This window comes from Schistocerca gregaria, chromosome 10 (assembly GCF_023897955.1).
Source record: "Schistocerca gregaria isolate iqSchGreg1 chromosome 10, iqSchGreg1.2, whole genome shotgun sequence".
In the NCBI taxonomy this organism is placed as follows: Eukaryota; Metazoa; Arthropoda; class Insecta; order Orthoptera; family Acrididae; genus Schistocerca; species Schistocerca gregaria.
The window spans coordinates 88,425,614-88,445,592 of record NC_064929.1 but is presented as its reverse complement, the minus strand read 5'-3'; the positions used below and the strand labels follow the sequence as shown (position 1 = coordinate 88,445,592).

Below are 19,979 nucleotides of genomic sequence, written 5' to 3'. Positions count from 1 at the left end.
GAAATAAGTTCTGCAGAAATTTTTACGAAGTCTCAGACGGTGTTCAGGAAAGATAGATTAGGCAGAATTGGTGGTGGTGTGTTGGTGTCTGTCAGTAGTGGTTTATCTTGTAGTGAAGTCGAAGTAGATACTCTGTGCGAATTGGTGTGGGTGGAGGTTATACTTAACAGCCGAATTAAGTTAATAATTGGCTCCTTCTACCGACCCCCAGACTCCGATGATACAGTTGCGGAACAGTTCAGAGAAAGTTTGAGTCTCGTAACAAATAAATACCCCACTCATACGGTTATAGTTGGTGGGGACTTCAACCTACCCTCGGTATGTTGGCAAAAATACTTGTTCAAAACCGGTGGTAGGCACAAAACGTCTTCCGAGATTGTCCTAAATGCATTCTCCGAAAATTATTTAGAGCAGTTAGTCCACGAACCCACGCGAATTGTAAATGGTTGCGAAAACACACTTGACCTCTTGGCCACAAACAATCCAGAGCTGATAGAGAGCATCATGACTGATACAGGGATTAGTGATCACAAGGTCATTGTAGCTAGGCTCAATACCATTTCTTCCAAATCCATCAGAAACAAACGCAAAATAATTTTATTTAAAAAAGCGGATAAAGTACCACTAGAAGCCTTCCTAAAAGACAATTTCCATTCCTTCCGAACTGACTATGCGAATGTAGACGAGATGTGGCTCAAATTCAAAGATATAGTAGCAACAGCAATTGAGATATTCATACCTCATAAATTGGTAAGAGATGGAACGGATCCCCCGTGGTACACAAAAAAGGTCCGAACGCTGTTGCAGAGGCAACGGAAAAAGCATGCGAAGTTCAGAAGAACGCGAAATCCTGAAGATGGGCTAAAATTTACAGACGCGCGAAATTTGGCACGTACTTCGATGCGAGATGCCTTTAATAGGTTCCACAACGAAACATTGTCTCGAAATTTGGTAGAAAATCCGAAGAAATTCTGGTCGTATGTAAAGTACACAAGCGGCAAGACGCAGTCAATACCTTCGCTGCGCAGTGCCGATGGTACTGTTATCGACGACTGCGCCGCTAAAGCGGAGTTATTGAACGCAGTTTTCCGAAATTCCTTCACCAGGGAAGACGAATGGAATATTCCAGAATTTGAAACACGAACATCTGCTAGCATGAGTTTCTTAGAAGTAGATACCTTAGGGGTTGCGAAGCAACTCAAATCGCTTGATACGGGCAAGTCTTCAGGTCCAGATTGTATACCGATTAGGTTCCTTTCAGATTACGCTGATACTATAGCTCCCTACTTAGCACTCATATACAACCGCTCGCTCACCGATAGATCTGTACCTACAGATTGGAAAATTGCGCAGGTCGCACCAGTGTTCAAGAAGGGTAGTAGGAGTAATCCATTTAACTACAGACCTATATCATTGACGTCGGTTTGCAGTAGGGTTTTGGAGCATATACTGTATTCAAACATTATGAATCACCTCGAAGGGAACGATCTATTGACACGTAATCAGCATGGCTTCAGAAAACATCGCTCTTGTGCAACGCAGCTAGCTCTTTATTCGCACGAAGTAATGGCCGCTATCGACAGGGGATCTCAAGTTGATTCCGTATTTCTAGATTTCCGGAAAGCTTTTGACACCGTTCCTCACAAGCGACTTCTAATCAAGCTGCGGAGCTATGGGGTATCGTCTCAGTTGTGCGACTGGATTCGTGATTTCCTGTCAGGAAGGTCGCAGTTCGTAGTAATAGACGGCAAATCATCGAGTAAAACTGAAGTGATATCAGGTGTTCCCCAGGGAAGCGTCCTGGGACCTCTACTGTTCCTGATCTATATAAATGACCTGGGTGACAATCTGAGCAGTTCTCTTAGGTTGTTCGCAGATGATGCTGTAATTTACCGTCTAGTAAGGTCATCCGAAGACCAGTATCAGCTGCAAAGCGATTTAGAAAAGATTGCTGTATGGTGTGTCAGGTGGCAGTTGACGCTAAATAACGAAAAGTGTGAGATGATCCACATGAGTTCCAAAAGAAATCCGTTGGAATTCGATTACTCGATAAATAGTACAATTCTCAAGGCTGTCAATTCAACTAAGTACCTGGGTGTTAAAATTACAAACAACTTCAGTTGGAAGGACCACATAGATAATATTGTCGGGAAGGCGAGCCAAAGGTTGCGTTTCATTGGCAGGACACTTAGAAGATGCAACAAGTCCACTAAAGAGACAGCTTACACTACACTCGTTCGTCCTCTGTTAGAATATTGCTGCGCGGTGTGGGATCCTTACCAGGTGGGATTGACGGAGGACATCGAGAGGGTGCAAAGAAGGGCAGCTCGTTTTGTATTATCGCGTTATAGGGGAGAGAGTGTGGCAGATATGATACACGAGTTGGGATGGAAGTCATTACAGCATAGACGTTTTTCGTCGCGGCGAGACCTTTTTACGAAATTTCAGTCACCAACTTTCTCTTCCGAATGCGAAAATATTTTGTTGAGCCCAACCTACATAGGTAGGAATGATCATCAAAATAAAATAAGAGAAATCAGAGCTCGAACAGAAAGGTTTAGGTGTTCGTTTTTCCCGCTCGCTGTTCGGGAGTGGAATAGTAGAGAGATAGTATGATTGTGGTTCGATGAACCCTCTGCCAAGCACTTAAATGTGAATTGCAGAGTAGTCATGTAGATGTAGATGTAATAATTTCTATTGTAATATTGACAATGAAAATTTCCAAACGAGACTTAATTATACCAACAAAAATGACACAATTACCTGAATGTTCTTAAGCCAATGTCACACAGGTGCAGCACATACATTAATGTATGTAATTTACATGGATATATATGTGTGCTTCTCCTAACATCTGATAAGAGAATCTGTGTCCATTAGCTTTGAACGGCAATTTGTTACGGTCCTTTAACAGTTCGCCGGTCCCCCACTGATATCTGCCGTGATGAAGTTAATCTGTAATGTACTAAAGTCTACCATTGTAAGGAGCAAAATGTTTTTTTTATAAAGCTTACTGCATTCTGTGATAGGCTGATTGGTACAGCAACCAGTTTCCCTTTAGATGGTTGTTACCATCATTCTGACTAACAGCCCTACCATCCAGTCATACGCATGGCTTTGATAGCCTTCCAAAGATCTGAGGAAACCATAACCAGGCAAAATGCATTATTTGCAATAAAAATAACTTTTCAGACATGACTATCTCCTATTATAAGAATGTTTTTTGCTTCATGAAATTGAGGCAAATAAAGTATTAAAAAACTGTAAACAATTTTCAATAGAGAGTTAATTCTCATCCACCGTGCAGATGTGAAAAATTTATATGTGGAGCGATATATATACACTCTTTGCCTTTAAATATGTCTCTCTCTGTGTGTGTGTGTGTGTGTGTGTGTGTGTGTGTGTGTGTGTGTGTGTGCGCGCGAGTATATACCTATCCTTTTTTCCCCCTAAGGTAAGTCTTTACACTCCCGGGATTGGGGGAAAAATATATAAAATCACACACACACACACACACACACACACACACACACACACACTCACACACTCACACACTCACAAAATTCAAGCTTTCGCAACCCACGGTTGCTTCATCAGGAAAGAGGGAAGGAGAGGGAAAGACAAAAGGATATGGGTTTTAAGGGAGAGGGTCATTCCCATCCCGGGAGCAGAAAGACTTACCTGTCCTTTTTTCCCCCGAAAGTAAGTCTTTCTGCTCGCGGGATTGGAATGACTCCTTACCCTCTCTCTTAAAACCCACATCCTTTTGTCTTTCCTTCTTTCCTGATGAAGCAACCGTGGGTTGCGAAATCTTGAATTTTGTGTTTGTGTTTGTAAGTGTGTCTATCAACAAACCAACACTTTCATTTGGTAAGTTATATCATCTTTGTTTTTAAATATATTTTTAAAATTTTTTTTAATATTTTTTTTTTTTTACTAAATAGTGGCAGTGCAGCACTGATGAGATTCATTACAACTTGTTTCTGATGGTGACATAGTGCATCACAAACTTGCTGTTAACATGCCATTGTGAACTCTAGAATATTATCTAACTACAATATATGTGAAATGCCTGATAGTATCCTTTTAATAGATGCTTTTACACTTTACCCCATCAAAACATACCCAAAATTAATGACTTTACGAAAATTGTATATCAGGTGAATTTAATATATTTTTTTACATTCTTGGTTAACAGTCATCTCTGGTACAGGATCAACAGATCTTGCATTCAGTAATTTCAGATAACTGAATATTATCTGCTTTCCACTTTTTGCTTTATTGTTTGCAGATGTAAGACACATAGTCGATAATAAAAATCAGTCAGATAACAAGTGCCCATTATTTTGCAATATTTTTTTTCGTAATTCTTCAATTCTGAAGTTGTTCAATCTCAAAGACATTGAATTCAACTAGCACACCAAAATTAGTTTGATGCATGTTGCTAAAAAAAATTCATTAAACCTCAATTTATGTAGTAGGAGAATTAGTAATTAATGATTCTGTCAAACTGCAACCTTTAATTATTCTCTTTAGATCATCAGTTACTCACGTACACTGTCTTCGATGGCACCTTCTCCCCTTATTCCTTCAACGACAATACCTATTAGTAATTACCTTTGGGATTCTGCACCAGTAAAGAAACACTAATTACTTTTACTGTATCGTTTTCCTCAGAAGCAGTATTTCGGTTAATTTCTTGATGCTAATTAATAAAAGACAGGACGTACATAAAGTCTGGGAACAATTTCAATTACTGATTGCACAAGAACTGAACATTGTACAGATGTCATGCATATTGCATTTTGAAGAGAAACTCTGGAAGTTATTATTTACAAACATTCGATAGCTCTCAACTTAATGGAATGAAGATTGATATTAGTAAATATGGATCACTCTGAAATGAGATTGCAGCCCACTGGAAATGGCGTATGTATTTTTTCAGCTGCCACCGGTATCGGTGGGCCTGCAGGTGACGGTAGGAGGAGACGGAGTCGGTGGCGGCGGCGGAGGCGGCCTCGGCTCGGCGGAGCGTTCTGCCCGCAGCAGACTCAAGTCCCGCATGCACGCCAAGGGCATTCCTGCACTCCCCACACTGGCTGGAGTCGGCAGTAAGTTTGTTGCCTCGTTTACACTTCCTTTCTGCATCTTGCAAGTAACTAATTTTGTACAAATTTTTAATTTTCCTGTAAAATGGTTCCGATTAATTTCGTACGCATTACTAGATGAAATGTGATGGGCTGCCTGTGTCATTCTGAAATATTTTATTCGTAGTCCGTTCACATTACTAAAAGCCTTGCTAATGTGTGGGCCAACTGTCATGTATTACGTGCTAGTCTAGACAGAACAGTTGTTAATAAATTTCACCAAAGATGTCACATTAAAGATATTCGGGTATCTCAACATTAATGTTTACATAGAATTAAAAAACTGACTTAACACTTTTGAGATGAGCGATGCAGCTCCTACGTCGGTCCGACAGTACCACAAAAATATGATTGATGTAGCTCCTACGTCGGCCTATTATCAGTGATGTTAACGACTCCCGGCACATGACTTTCATATTCTGTAGGTCTAAAAGTACTCTCTGGTTATCCTAGTACCAAGAAAGAATTATAGATGCCAACGTATGTCACTGTTGGAGGTGGTATAGGAGTATATTTTGAGTCATTTGCTTTGCAGTGCTCACACTCGACTTACAACAGGCGCGTGGCAGTTGGAAACTTTAGATTGTTGTCGGCTGATAGCTTTGCGCTTCATTTTCGTCATAGCCTTGCGAGATGAAGAAATAGAGTTTTTATTGAACAATACTTCTTCAGAATTAGATGAAGAAATTGCAGATTTTGACATTAGTGATGGTAAGCTATTTTTTGTCCGAATTTTCCGTAATTCTGTGGTTTGATTCCTGGTGAGAAAGAAGATAATTTTTACAAATTTTCTTATAGATGAAAACGATCCCTCGGACGGTGAAACGTCAGGAAGACCTGAAGGTGAGGCTGTTGACATCGTTGTCACGAGAAACACAACTGGTCATTGCAATTTGCCATATTCTTCTGGCCAGTGGACGGATGACGATACAATCACTCCCCAGCTTCCTGTTTTTTTCTGAATCCTGTGGGATGCAAGATGGGATTGACCAACATTCTTCAGTGTTTGATTGTTTCACGTACTTTTTCGATGAAGAACTGGTGAGACTGATCAAACGAGAGACAAACCGCTACGCTAGAATGACAATAGAGACACTAAGTGCTACAGGAAAACTAAAGCCTCTGTCTGTGTAGCGTAAGTGGACAACAGTGAAACTCAGTGAACTGTATAAATTTTTTGGTATTATTTTGCATATGTGCCCAGTCAAGAAACCAAAACTGGTCAACAAATCCCGTGTTGCAGTCCTCATTTGCAGCAAAGTGTCTGCTAAGAGATAGATTTTTGTCAATTCTACGAATGTTGCTTCTCATAGATAACACAACATATATTCCTAAAAACCAGGTAGTTCATGATCCTATTCATAAGGTAAGACCTATATTCGACAGATGCATGACCCAAAGTGGAAAGGCTTACATGCTAGGCGAAAATATTACTATAGATGAAGGAATTTGCCCTTTTCGTGGTAGACTGTATTTTAGAGTGTATATGAAAAATAAGCCTAATAAATACGGCGTAAAAATTTTTATGCTACGTGAAAGCAAAAATGGGTACGTCCTGAACTGTGAAGTTTATTCTGGGAAACAGTCTGATGCCGATAACAGCATTTTACACATTGTAGATAGATTGCGTCATTCGTTTCATAATAAAGGTCACACATTATACATGGACCAATTTTACAGCAGCCCTGATTTACTGGATAATTTGTGGGGAAAAAGAACTAAGGCAGTTGGCACTGTGCAGAAAAATAGGAAAGGACTACGGCCAGAAATTGAAAAAAAAAAATGAACTTTCGTTTCGCATACGAGATCACTTACTGTTTGTAAAATGGAAGGACAACAGGGCCTTTTTTCTTTTGACAACAAAGCATAAAACGACGGCAACAAATGTCAGTGTAAAAACTAAGTTCGGGGTGGTGGAAAAAATGAAGCCAGACTGTGTTTTGGACTACAATAGTAAAAAAGCTGGTGTGGATCACAGCGACCAGCTAATGGCGTACTATCCTTTTGAACGAAAACAAATAAAGTGGCGGAAAAAAGTTTTCTTTCACATTTTCATGTAAATTCATACATTTTCTACAAAACGTCGTGAAATACAAGCAAACATCTGATTGAATACATTACAGAGTTAGCAGAGAACTTGGTTCACAAAGATGGCCTCTTACACTCATGGACTTCTCAGAATAGTTCACCCACCAACAGACTAAGCGGAAGACATATTCCAAAATTAGTTGCACCCACAAAATTGTCTAAGTGGCCTCAGAGAAGATGCAAAGTATGCGCAGAAACAAGCAAGGCCAGATATGGTAAAGTTTCAAGGAAAGACACGTGATATTATTGTGAAACCTGTGACGTAGAGCTTTGTTTTCCAAAATGTTTCTCACTGTGAAAACAGCATACTCTCTCAAATTAATATACAACCCTTGTCACTAACGTAAATGTTAATTTCTTTGCAGTACTCTGAAGGGAATGGATGTAGTTTTTAAATGCAAAAGAGCAATCTATTTTCTGTGGTATAGAATCTGCTGTAGAAAATTCAGAAAAACTGTGAAATCACTCGGTACCAGCCAGTCAAGTGCCCAAACTCGCGCTCAGTCCTCAAAGTATTAAGTTAGTTACATTTTTTTGTTAATCTACAATTACTGTAGTAATTCATGATGATGATGATGATGATGTTAATGATAATTCCAAATGTATTTTGGTAATGAAACATCCCAAAAGTACAAACTACATAAAGAAATGATCAAATCTGTGCAGTACTCTTGAATTAAGATGATTTGGGTCTAGGCTGAGTTCAGAAATGCATTTAATTTTGTACATGTCGTAATAATGTGTCGTGTCGGGTACCGAAAAGGAGTAGCCAGTCGTTTACTACTTTGAACGCACCATACAGGTCCGCGCAAGTGCAGCATCGGCAGCAGCCCACTGCTGGGCGACCTCAGCCGGCGCATCGTCGACCTCAAGGTGGAGGGCGGATGCAGCGGCGGCAGCGGAGCGCGGTCCGGCAGCACCGCCCTGGTGCAGACGCAGCTGGCAGACGCGGTGCAGGCCGGCTGCTCGCGCCGCGACAGCAACTCCACCGTCAGCACCTACTATGGCAGCATGAAGTCCGGCGACGTCAGCCGCAGGAGCAGCCAAGCTTCTCAGGTGAGTGCGAAAGGTGTCTTACTCGGTCAAACGTGATGTAAAGTGCTCGACCCTGTTGTTGTTGTTGTTGTTGTTGTTGTTGTTGTGGTCTTCAGTCCTGAGACTGGTTTGATGCAGCTCTCCATGCTACTCTATCCTGTGCAAGCTTCTTCATCTCCCGTACCTACTGCAACCTACATCCTTCTGAATCTGCTTGGTGTATATATCTCTTGGTCTCCCTCTACGATTTTTACCCTCCACGCTGCGCTCCAATATTAAATTGATGATCCCTTGATGCCGCAACACATGTCCTACCAACCGATACCTGCTTCTAGTCAAGTTGTGCCACAAACTTCTCTTCTCCCCAATCCTATTCAACACCTACTCATTAGTTATGTGATCTACCCATCTAATCTTCAGAATTCTTCTGTAGAACCACATTTCGAAAGCTTCTATTCTCTTCTTCCTCAAACTATTTATCGGCCACGTTTCACTTCCATACATGGCTACACTCCATGCAAATACTTTCAGAAACGACTTCTTGACACTTTAATCAATACTCGATGTTAACAAATTTCTCTTCTTCAGAAACGCTTTCCTTGCCATTGCCAGTCTACATTTTATATCCTCTCTACTTCGACCATCATCAGTTATTTTACTTCCTAAATAGCAAAACTCCTTTACTACTTTAAGTGTCTCATTTCCTAATCTAATACCCTCAACATCAACCGACTTAATTCGACTACATTCCATTATCCTCGTTTTGCTTTTGTTGATGTTCATCTTATATCCTCCCTTGAAGACACTATCCATTCCGTTCAACTGCTCTTCCAACTCCTTTGCTGTCTCTGACACAATTACAATGTCATCGGCGAACCTCAAAGTTTTTATTTCTTCTCCATGGATTTTAATACCTACTACAAATTTTTCTTTTGTTTCCTTCACTGCTTGCATAGACTGAATAACATTGGGGTGAGGCTACAACCCTGTCTCACTCCGTTCCAAACCACTGCTTCCCTTTCATGCCCCTCAACTCTAACTGCCATTTGGTTTATGTACAAATTGTAAATAGCCTTTTGCTCCATATATTTTACCCCTGCCACCTTCAGAATTTGAAAGAGAAAACTTTTGACAATGTTGACTGGAATACTCTCCAAGTCTACAAATGCTAGAATCATAGGTTTGCCTCTCTTTAATCTAGCCTCTAAGATAAGCCGTAGGGTCAGTATTGCCTCACATGTTCCAATATTTCTACAGAATCCAAACTGATCTACCCCGAGGTTGGCTTCTACTAGTTTTTCCATTTGTCTGTAAAGAATTCACGTTAGTATTTAGCAGCCATGACTTATTAAACTGATAGTTCGGTAATTTTCATATCCGTCAACACCTGCTTTCTTTGGGATTGGAATTATTATATTCTTCTTGAAGTTTGAGGGTATTTCGCCTGCCTCATACATCTTGCTCACCAGATGGTAGAGTTTTGCCAGGACTGGCTCTCCCAAGGCCGTCAGTAGTTCCAATGAAATGTTGTCTACTCCCGGGGCCTTGTTTTGTCTCAGGTCTTTCAGGGCTGTCAAACTCTTCACGCAGTATCATATCTCCCATTTCATCTTCGTCTACATCCTTTTTTATTTCCATAATATTGTCCTCAAGTACATCGCCCTTGTATAGACCCTCTATATACTCCTTCCGCCTTTCTGCTTGCCCTTCTTTGCTTAGAACTGCGTTTCCATCTGAGCTCTTGATATTCATACAAGTGGTTCTCTTCTCTCCAAAGGGCTCTCTAATTTTCCTGTAGGCGGTATCTATTTACCCCTAGTGACATAAGCCTCTACATCCTTACATTTGTCCTCTAGCCATCCCTGCTTAGCCATTTTGCATTTCCTGTCGATCTCGTTTCTGAGACGTTTGTATTCCTTTTTGCCTGCTTCATTTACTGCATTTTTATATTTTCTCCTTTCATCAATTAAAAATCAATATTTCTTCTGTTACCCAAGGATTTCTAGTAGCCCTCGTCTTTTTACCTGCTTGATCCTTTGCTGCCTTCACTACTGCATCCCTCAAAGCCACCCATTCTTCTTCTACTGTATTTCTTTCCCCCATTCCTGTCATTTGTTCCCTTACGCTCTCCCTAAAACTCTGTACAACCCTCAGTTTTGTCAGTTTATCCAGGTTCCATCTCCTTAAATTCCCAATTTTTTTTTGCAGTTTCTTCAGTTTTAATCTACAGTTCACAACCATTAGATTGTGGCCAGAGTCCACATCTGCCCCTGGAAATGTCTTGCAATTTAAAACCTGGTTCCTAAATCTCTGTCTTACCATTATATAATCTAACTGATACGTTCTAGTATCTCCAGGGTTCTTCCATGTATACAACCTTCTTTTATGATTCTTGAACCAAGAGTTAGCTATTATTAAGTTACGCTCTGTCCAAAATTCTACCAGGCTGCTTCCTCTTTCATTTCTTACCCCCAATTCATATTCACCTACTACGTTTCCTTCTCTCCCTTTTCCTACTACCGAATTCCAGTCACCCATGACTATTAAATTTTTGTCTCCCTTCACTATCTGAATAATTTCTTTTATTTCATCATACATTTCTTCAAATGCTGTGTCATCTGCAGAGCTAGTTGGCATATAAACTTGTACTACTGTAGTAGGCGTGGGCTTCGTGTCTATCCTGGCCACAATAATGCGTTCACTATACTGTTTGTAGTAGCTTACCCGCATTCTTATTTTTTTATTCATTATTAAACCTACTCCTGCATTACCCCTATTTGACTTTGTATTTATAACCCTGTATTCGCCTGACCAAAAGTCTTGTTCCTCCTGCCACCGAACTTCACTAATTCCCACCATATCTAGCTTTAACCTATCCATTTCCCTTTTTAAATTTTCTAACTTACCTGCCCGATTAAGGGTTCTGACGTTCCACGCTCCGATCCGAAGAACGCCAGTTTTCTTTCTCCTGGTAACAACGTCCTCTTGAGTAGTCCCCGCCCGGAGATCCGAATGGGGGACTATTTTACCTCAAGAATATTTTACCCAAGAGGACGTCGTCGTCATTTAACCATACAGTAGAGCTGCATGCCCTCGGGAAAAATTACGACTGTAGTTTCCCCTTGTTTCTTTTTGTTTTTTAATCTCATCTGTATCGGTACAAAAATAAACAAATAAGTCAGGCCAGATTTGGTCTCTTATGTACCTAAACCTGAAAGTTTTTAATATGATGCACACAGACTTCTTCCGTAAACAGATATTTCGTATTTTGTAACTCTTACACCTGAGCCCCCTTTAGCAAAGTTAACTGCGTACTTGGTGCATGTACATAGTTTCCAGAGTGACACCTTATGAGCCCAAAACAAATATTCACTTAGCTCATTTGGGGGTGACTTTCGGTCCTGTGATACCGGTGCAAGAGTAAAGACGCTAATAAAATAGTTCTGCTCAACGTGACTTAAACTTTTTTTAGAATAGCACATCAGATCGCCAACGTGGTACTCTACCTGCAAAATACATAAACCAGCGGAGTCCGGGACAAATGGTCACAGATGCATACTTGTTTGCAATATTTTGACAGTTTGTGTAACTCTTACTTTCTTAATCATAGTGTAACAATTTGAAACTGACTTCTGTGGCAAGTTATTTAGTATTCTTTTTTAAATTTATTAATATCATTTTTGTTTACAAACTGATATAAACATCTCTCATGTCAGAGTCCTTCAGTCATGCCTGTCGGCAACTTGACATGCCTTCTTTACGATAAGAAGCAATCTATCTTTTCCTACATTGCAAATAACAGCTGAAGAAGGGAAGACGTAAACAGAGAATTAACTAGCTGTGCTGTGCTTGTTTAATTATTTATCACATTCTGTGGGACTGTTTGAGCCGAAGTTACTCCGTTATGGAATGAGCCACTACATAATTTACAGAACGCTGATTAGAAAATTTTGTAAACAAAAAATTACTAAAATGCGCTAAAATATTGAGAGAAATGTTCTGCTTTGCAGCAAGATAATTTCTTGCTAAAGCAAAGGCAAGATAAGAAATTCGGTGAAAGGAACAGTAGTGGTCGCTCATTACGTTGTTGAGGCTGTTGTTTTCTGTAGAGAGTATTCTCACTGAGAACTTTACCTTGTAATTGTAATGCAATTTCATGTATGTGTAGCACTAACTTGCAGATGATTTTTCTTGGCTAGACCTTCCAGATATATCACCAAACGGATGGTAATGATATTGGTTTTGTTAAACAATAATAAAATACAATTTACTTAACTTGAATTTAGGATAAACTGTTCCAAGGTTACTCTCATAAATTCGTAACCTGGCACACTTTTCTGATTAGATCTCTTTTATCCCTTTCCAGGTGTAAAACTTTGTTACAAATATCTTTACAGTTAACTTCTTCCACTCACATGTCAGCTTGTGAAAAATCCAGTGCCATGTTTACACAACACAGTGCTCATAAAATGTTATTTTACAAAGGCTTGTTAACTTTTTGTGATGTTTATGAGTGATTAAATCTCAGTGAAAGAACAGCTATTTGTTAATTTCAAAAAATGATCTAAGAAATACATTAAATTTGTCAGTCACAAAATGTTTTTTTTTTTTTTTTAAATAATGGTAATTTTACCTCTAAATGATTCCAAAATTGGTGTTAATGCTTTCACAATGATTTATGTCATTCTTTACAATTTTGTGTAGATGAACTTTCTAAACAACATTATTGTTGTTCCTGAAAGTTTATTTAAAAGTTACTGAAATGAATGCCTTTATTTACCTATTAATGAAAGGTAAAAATGTTATATTGCAATGTAGGGAAAGATAGATTGCTACTTAAATATAAAACATACAGAAATTTAATTATAGCTCAGCATGTCAAAATAAGTATATTTTGTTAGTAAATTAATATCAGTATGAAAATATACACATCGTATCAAGTTATTCACCGACTGGATATTGTGTTCTTCACTACTAGCCAACATTGTCAGCTACATTACTACCTACACGTGACCCTTACGAGTACGGTCCACTCCACTCTCACAGATGTCTGCTGCATCCTGCCTGAGGCCGGCGGGTACCGGGGGTGGAGGTGGCGGCGGGGGCGGCTCACTGTACGACCCCATCTCGCCTGGCAGCTCGCGCCGCTCCTCGCAGCTGAGCAGCAACAGCTGCAGCCACAGCCACCAGCATCGGCTGCATGGCTCTTACTGCACCTCCAATCTCGTCGTGCAGGTGAGTGGAAGAACTGTACCGAGGGCGTTACTAAAAAAGTAGTATTTTGTCGCCGCAAAAGTATGTGGAACACTATATGCGCGGTGTGTCTGAGAAGTCACTTACATCGAAACAGTATATTGTGTATTCGGGTTCTATACGTCCCGGGACAACTGGGAGATCCGGGAAAGACTCGGGAATTTTTTCATCCGGGAGAAAACTGGGAAAAACCCGGAATGTTTTAGAATTCTGGAAATTTTTCATAGTTGTAATTTTCCGTTAGATTTTTGTAGTTTTGACTGGTAAGAACCAATGTTCTAACAAAGGATATTACTATATCCCGGTGCTTCAGAGTAATACTGCTGCAATAAAACATGAACGAGACAAAAAAACGAAAATAAAACTCACGTTGCAAAGGAAATGCACTATATACAATAATGAAACAAAGTGCCCATACGAGTGTCTGCTAACAGCAAAATGTATCAAAAGCTTTAGTAATACTATGCAGTGTTGAGAACGAATGACAAATTGGTTCCGATGAGCGTGGCGTCACAACTTTTAACACTAGATTCGTTTGAGCAGTTGCGAGTGGGAGCGTGAATGTGCACAGTTGAGTCACATACGAATACTACCTTCTCCCACTTCTGGCTAGAGAAGTGTGGTTGACCGTTGCACTAGTAAGGGCCAGTTGTACAGTCCCCAGCTAGCAGGCGCTTATAAGTTCTAATATGGGAGTGACCCGGAAAACGCATTGTACGAACGTGTAATAACGCCTGACCGGAGAATAAACGCAGGATAAGTAAACCGGTGGTTGTGGCAGGACTAGTGAAGTTAACTGGAGAATAAGTTTTGACACTGGCAGGAATAGTTACAGAATTAGTGATGACAAGATTGTTCGGCATAACACGAGTTATGGAAGAATATGACAATTCCAAATTTACATAAATGTTTCATACTACTACGTTTCGATCTCGTGCTTGAGAAGCTGGAGCGTATGAATGAAATGTGAAACTGTTTCCTAATATAAAGGTTTTTCCTTGTAGTAGGGCTAATAGTCAATGACATAGGTACTAGGGGGATTATATTCTGTCGTGTCATAAAAATGAGCATTTTTTCCAAAACAGTCTCGTTTATTTGGGCTGTATTACAATTGCTGCACTATTAGACAGACCTATTTTGTTTTTGTTAGCAGACAGTGACAAAATACACGTAATCAACTCGAGAAACCATACCAGTCTTGGGTACTATTTCTAGTAACATATTTTTCAGTATCAGACAGCGACATTTCGGTTTTTCTTGTAGCAAAACGCTTGGCGAACTTTGATGAGGTAATAGGTTCTTTCGCAGAAAGAAAAGCATGCCATGTAAAGCCGTAGCAAGATTAAAGGGAAAAATGTTCTAGGACTTAAGGATTGAAGAAATGTGTATTGCTTGCTTGTCTCTTGTCTTTACTGTTTTTAAGTTTCCCACATTTAATTTTATGTCACACAAAACAACAAGTTATTAGCTAATAGGCAATAAAGAGAACAAATTTTCTGAAGAGTTCTTCTTCTCCTGGTTACAAATATTCCAATCCAGTATTTATTGCGAGCTTGTTTTAAGAGAGGCAGGATGTCGAACAGGCCGGCTGGGAGCAAGATAGGAATGACAGGACATTTTAGTTTCCAGAGCCCTGAATATAGTTTGATGGCATCCATTACAAAATATTACACACTTGAATTCCACAGAGCGAAATACAGCGACGTGCGATAGAAGAGAGCTGTGTGAAGAGGTGTTGCACTGCACTTTGGCACTCTTACGACCAAGTAACATGCCTTACATTTCCTCAAAGACACATGTCTTATGTATCAGACTCTTCTGAAAGATGCGCACTACAAATTGAACATTTTTTGAAAAGTCGATTGAATTTTTGATGTCCTACCTCAAACACTGGAGGGAGGGGGGGGCGCAACTATCTAGTATTGTCCACTTCATATCCACTTCATAAATACCGTGGATCCGGGACATACACAGAGCAGGCTGAGTTGTAGTGGGGAGGTGAGTAATCTCCATGTGCCCTGTGTTTATATTTAGTGATTTTGCTTTTTCCTCTTTGTTTATTGCTCTCACACTCTAACAACCCTACCACAACAAAGATCAAGATTTAATAATGATTGTGGTGTTGCTCACACTGCCAAATACTACATTTTTGGCAACAACAAAGTTATTATGTGGCAGGTATCATTAGAGCACAGTTAATAAAGTGATTTCATGTAATAATGAATAAACTAGGCACTCATCTTTTTGTGTTTCCCACGCTGCTCTCGTTGTAAAATCATGGCTCAATCGTTGAAAATCTAGGTGGTGATGATTCCAAGCTCGGATGCAAAGAGGTCTAAGTTTTATTCTGCTATATTCAAAAGTTTTGTAGATGCGCTTCACAAACCATTCTTGAAGATTAAACCTTTCAAAGTTAGCACAACGGTGATGGAAAAAAAAAAAAAAAAAAAAAAAAAAAAAAGTAATCAGCAGTCCAAATTCAAGTTACACTTCTTTTTTTATTGCTTTTGCTGCAATGGCGCATAACACACAGAACATCACTTCAAAATACAAAACATACTTGAAAACATCTTCCTCACTGTTAAAGTTCACGTTTTATAAACTGGCTACAATATGCGTCTTTCCAACATGACGTCCAAGACTCGACTGTCTAACAACTAACTAATAATCGCTTACGCGCCCAAAAATCAGAGTTACAAGTACGTCAGAGATCATAGTGACATAAGAAAGAATACACATAAGAATAATATCATTGAAATATAAACATATCAATGTATCAAAGTACCTCTACTTTAATGAAACCAAATCTGGATGTTGTCTCAGAAATATGTTAACTACTTTACAGAAACACAGTAGAATATTACTAGTATTGAGAGTTTGAGTTGAGGTGCCATAATGGTTACACAATTCAAGTACCATTAAAACGTCAAATGAAAACAAAACGGATTTCTGTGGCTGGGACCTATTAAGTGAATTAAAACACATTCTAAAAAACAGGCTAAAATAAGTTGCAGATTTTGGTTTATTTCCACCTTTCTGACAGTTGAGCATTAATTGCCTTGCAGAACAGTGAAGTTATTTTTGTCGGTTTGCTAAAGAAATTTGGCTTTTATTAATCTTTTCCACTGAGGCAGTCCATTTATTTGGCTAGTTTCAGCTGTTCACTATATTTCAAGCGCACATTTTTATTTTCTACCACGTATGACCTTTTTTTTTCTTTGTCATCAGTCTACTGAGTGGATTGATGCGGCCCGCCACGAATTCCTTTCCTGTGCTAACCTCCTACTCTCAGAGTAGCACTTGCAACCTACGTCCTCAATTATTTGCTTGACGTATTCCAATCTCTGCCTTCCTCTACAGTTTTTGCCCTCTACAGCTCCCTCTAGTACCATGGAAGTCATTCCCTCATGTCTTAGCAGATGTCCTATCATCCTGTCCCTTCTCCTTATCAGTGTTTTCCATATATTCCTTTCCTCTCCGATTCTGCGTAGAACCTCCTCATTCCTTACCTTATCAGTCCACCTAATTTTCAACATTCGCCTATAGCACCACATCTCAAATGCTTCGATTCTCTTCTGTTCCGGTATTCCCACAGTCCATGTTTCACTACCTTACAATGCTGTACTCCAGACGTACATCCTCAGAAATTTTTTCCTCAAATTAAGGCCGGTATTTGATATTAGTAGACTTCTCTTGGCCAGAAATGCCTTTTTTGCCATAGCGAGTCTGCTTTTTGTCCTCCTTGCTCCGTCCGTCATTGGTTATTTTACTGCCTAGGTAGCAGAATTCCTTAACTTCATCGACTTCGTGACCATCAATCCTGATGTTAAGTTTCTTGCTGTTCTCATTTCTATTACTTCTCATTACCTTCGTCTTTCTCCGATTTACTCTCAAACCATACTGTGTACTCATTAGACTGTTCATTCCGTTCAGCAGATAATTTAATTCTTCTTCACTTTCACTCAGGATAGCAATGTCATCAGCGAATCGTATCATTGATATCCTTTCACCTTGTATTTTAATTCCACTCCTGAACTTTTCTTTTATTTCCATCATTGCTTCCTCGATGTACAGATTGAAGAGTAGGGGCGAAAGGCTACAGCCTTGTCTTACTCCCTTCTTAATACGAGCACTTCGTTCTTGATCGTCCACTCTTATTATTCCCTCGTGGTTGTTGTACATATTGTATATGACCCGTCTTTCCCTATAGCTTACCCCTACTTTTTTCAGAATCTTGAAGAGCTTGCACCATTTTATATTGTCGAGCGCTTTTTCCAGGTCGACAAATCCTATCAATGTGTCTTGATTTTTCTTTAGCCTTGCTTCCATTATTAGCCGTAACGTCAGAATTGCCTCTCTCGTGCCTTTACTTTTCCTAAAGCCAAACTGATCGTCACCTAGTGTATTCTCATTTTTCTTTTCCATTCTTCTGTATATTATTCTTGTAAGCAGCTTCGATGCATGAGCTGTTAAGCTGATTGTGCGATAATTCTCGCACTTGTCAGCTCTTGCCGTCTTTGGAATTGTGTGTATGATGCTTTTCGGAAAGTCAGATGGTATGTCGCCAGACTCATATATTCTACATACCAATGTGAATAGTCGTTTTGTTGCCACTTCCCCTAATGATTTTAGAAATTCTGATGGAATGTTATCTATCCCTTCTGCCTTATTTGACCGTAAGTCCTCCAAAGCTCTTTTAAATTCCGATTCTAATACTGGATCCCCTATCTCTTCTAAATCGACTCCTGTTTCTTCTTTTATCACATCAGACAAATCTTCACCTCATAGAGGCTTTCAATGTATTCTTTCCACCTATCTGCTCTCTCCTCTACATTTAACAGTGGAATCCCCGTTGCACTCTTAATGTTACCACCATTACCGTTAATGTCACCAAAGGTTGTTTTCACTTTCCTGTATGCTGAGTCTGTCCTTCCGACAATCATATCTTTTTCAATGTCTTCACATTTTTCCTGCAGCCATTTCGTCTTAGCTTCCCTGCACTTCCTATTTATTTCATTCCTCAGCGACTTGTGTTTCTGTATTCCTGATTTTCCCGGAACATGTTTGTACTTCCGCCTTTCATCAATCAACTGAAGTATTTCTTCTGTTACCCATGGTTTCTTCACAGCTACCTTCTTTGTACCTCTGTGATGGCCCTTTTTAGAGACGTCCATTCCTCTTCAGCTGTGTTGCCTACTGCGCTATTCCTTATTGCTGTATCTATAGCGTTAGAGAACTTCAAACGTATCTCGTCATTCCTTAGAACTTCCGTATCCCACTTCTTTGCGTATTGATTCTTCCTGACTAATGTCTTGAACTTCAGCCTACTCTTCATCACTACTATATTGTGATCTGAGTCTATATCTGCTCCTGGATACGCCTTACAATCTAGTATCTGATTTCGGAATCTCTGTCTGACCATGATGTAATCTAATTGAAGTCTTCCCTTATCTCCCGGTCTTTTCCAAGTATACCTCCTCCTCTTGTGATTCTTGAAGAGGGTATTTGCTATTACTAGCTGAAACTTGTTACAGAACTCATTTAGTCTTTCTCCTCTTTCATTCCTTGTCCCAAGGCCATATTCTCCTGTAACCTTTTCTTCTACTCCTTCCCCTACAACTGCATTCCAGTCGCCCATGACTATTAGATTTTTGTCCCCCTTTACATACTGCATTACCCTTTCAATATCCTCATACACCTTCTCTATCTGTTCATCTTCAGCTTGCAACGTCGGCATGGTGTCGGTTTGCTGTTGATTCTGATTAGAACAACCCGGTCACTGAACTGTTCACAGTAACACCCCCTCTGCCCTACCTTCCTATTCATAACGAATCCTACACCTGTTATACCATTTTCTGCTGCTGTTGATATTACCCGATACTCATCTGACCAGAAATCCTTGTCTTCCTTCCACTTCACTTCACTGACCCCTACTATATCTAGATTGAGCCTTTGCATTTCCCTTTTCAGATTTTCTAGTTTCCCTACCACGTTCAAGCTTCTGACATTCCACACCCCGACTCGTAGAACATTATCCTTTCATTGATTATTCAATCTTTTTCTCATGGTAACCTCCCCCTTGGCAGTCCCCTCCCGGAGATCCGAATGGGGGACTGTTCCAGAATCTTTTGCCAATGGAGAGATCATCATGACACTTCTTCAACTACAGGCCACATGTCCTGTGGATACACGTTACGTGTCTTTAATGCAGTGGTTTCCATTGCGTTCTGCATCCTCATGTCGTTGATCATTGCTCATTCTACCGCCTTTAGGGGCAATTTTCCACCCCTAGGACAAGAGAGTGCCCTGAACCTCCATCCGCTCCTCCGCCCTCTTTGACAAGGCCGTTGGCAGAATGAGGCTGACTTCTTATGTCGGAAGTCTTCGGCTGCCAATGCTGATTATTTATCAAAATTTAGGCAGTGGCGGGGATCGAACCCAGGACTGAAGATGTTT

At 39.9% G+C, this 19,979-nt stretch overlaps 1 protein-coding gene across 3 annotated transcripts in view; it reads left to right on the top strand.

Moving 5' to 3' along the window:
* The window catches only part of LOC126293373 (transcriptional activator cubitus interruptus), a 1,766,542-nt gene that overhangs the window by 1,730,109 nt on the left and 16,454 nt on the right, over nt 1-19,979 (top strand). For all 3 annotated transcript variants that reach the window (XM_049986575.1, XM_049986574.1, XM_049986573.1), the window contains 3 exons: nt 4,946-5,111; nt 8,038-8,291; nt 13,317-13,505. In XM_049986575.1, coding sequence (XP_049842532.1) covers nt 4,946-5,111; nt 8,038-8,291; nt 13,317-13,505 — 609 coding nt within the window. The remainder of the gene's footprint in view (nt 1-4,945; nt 5,112-8,037; nt 8,292-13,316; nt 13,506-19,979) is intronic.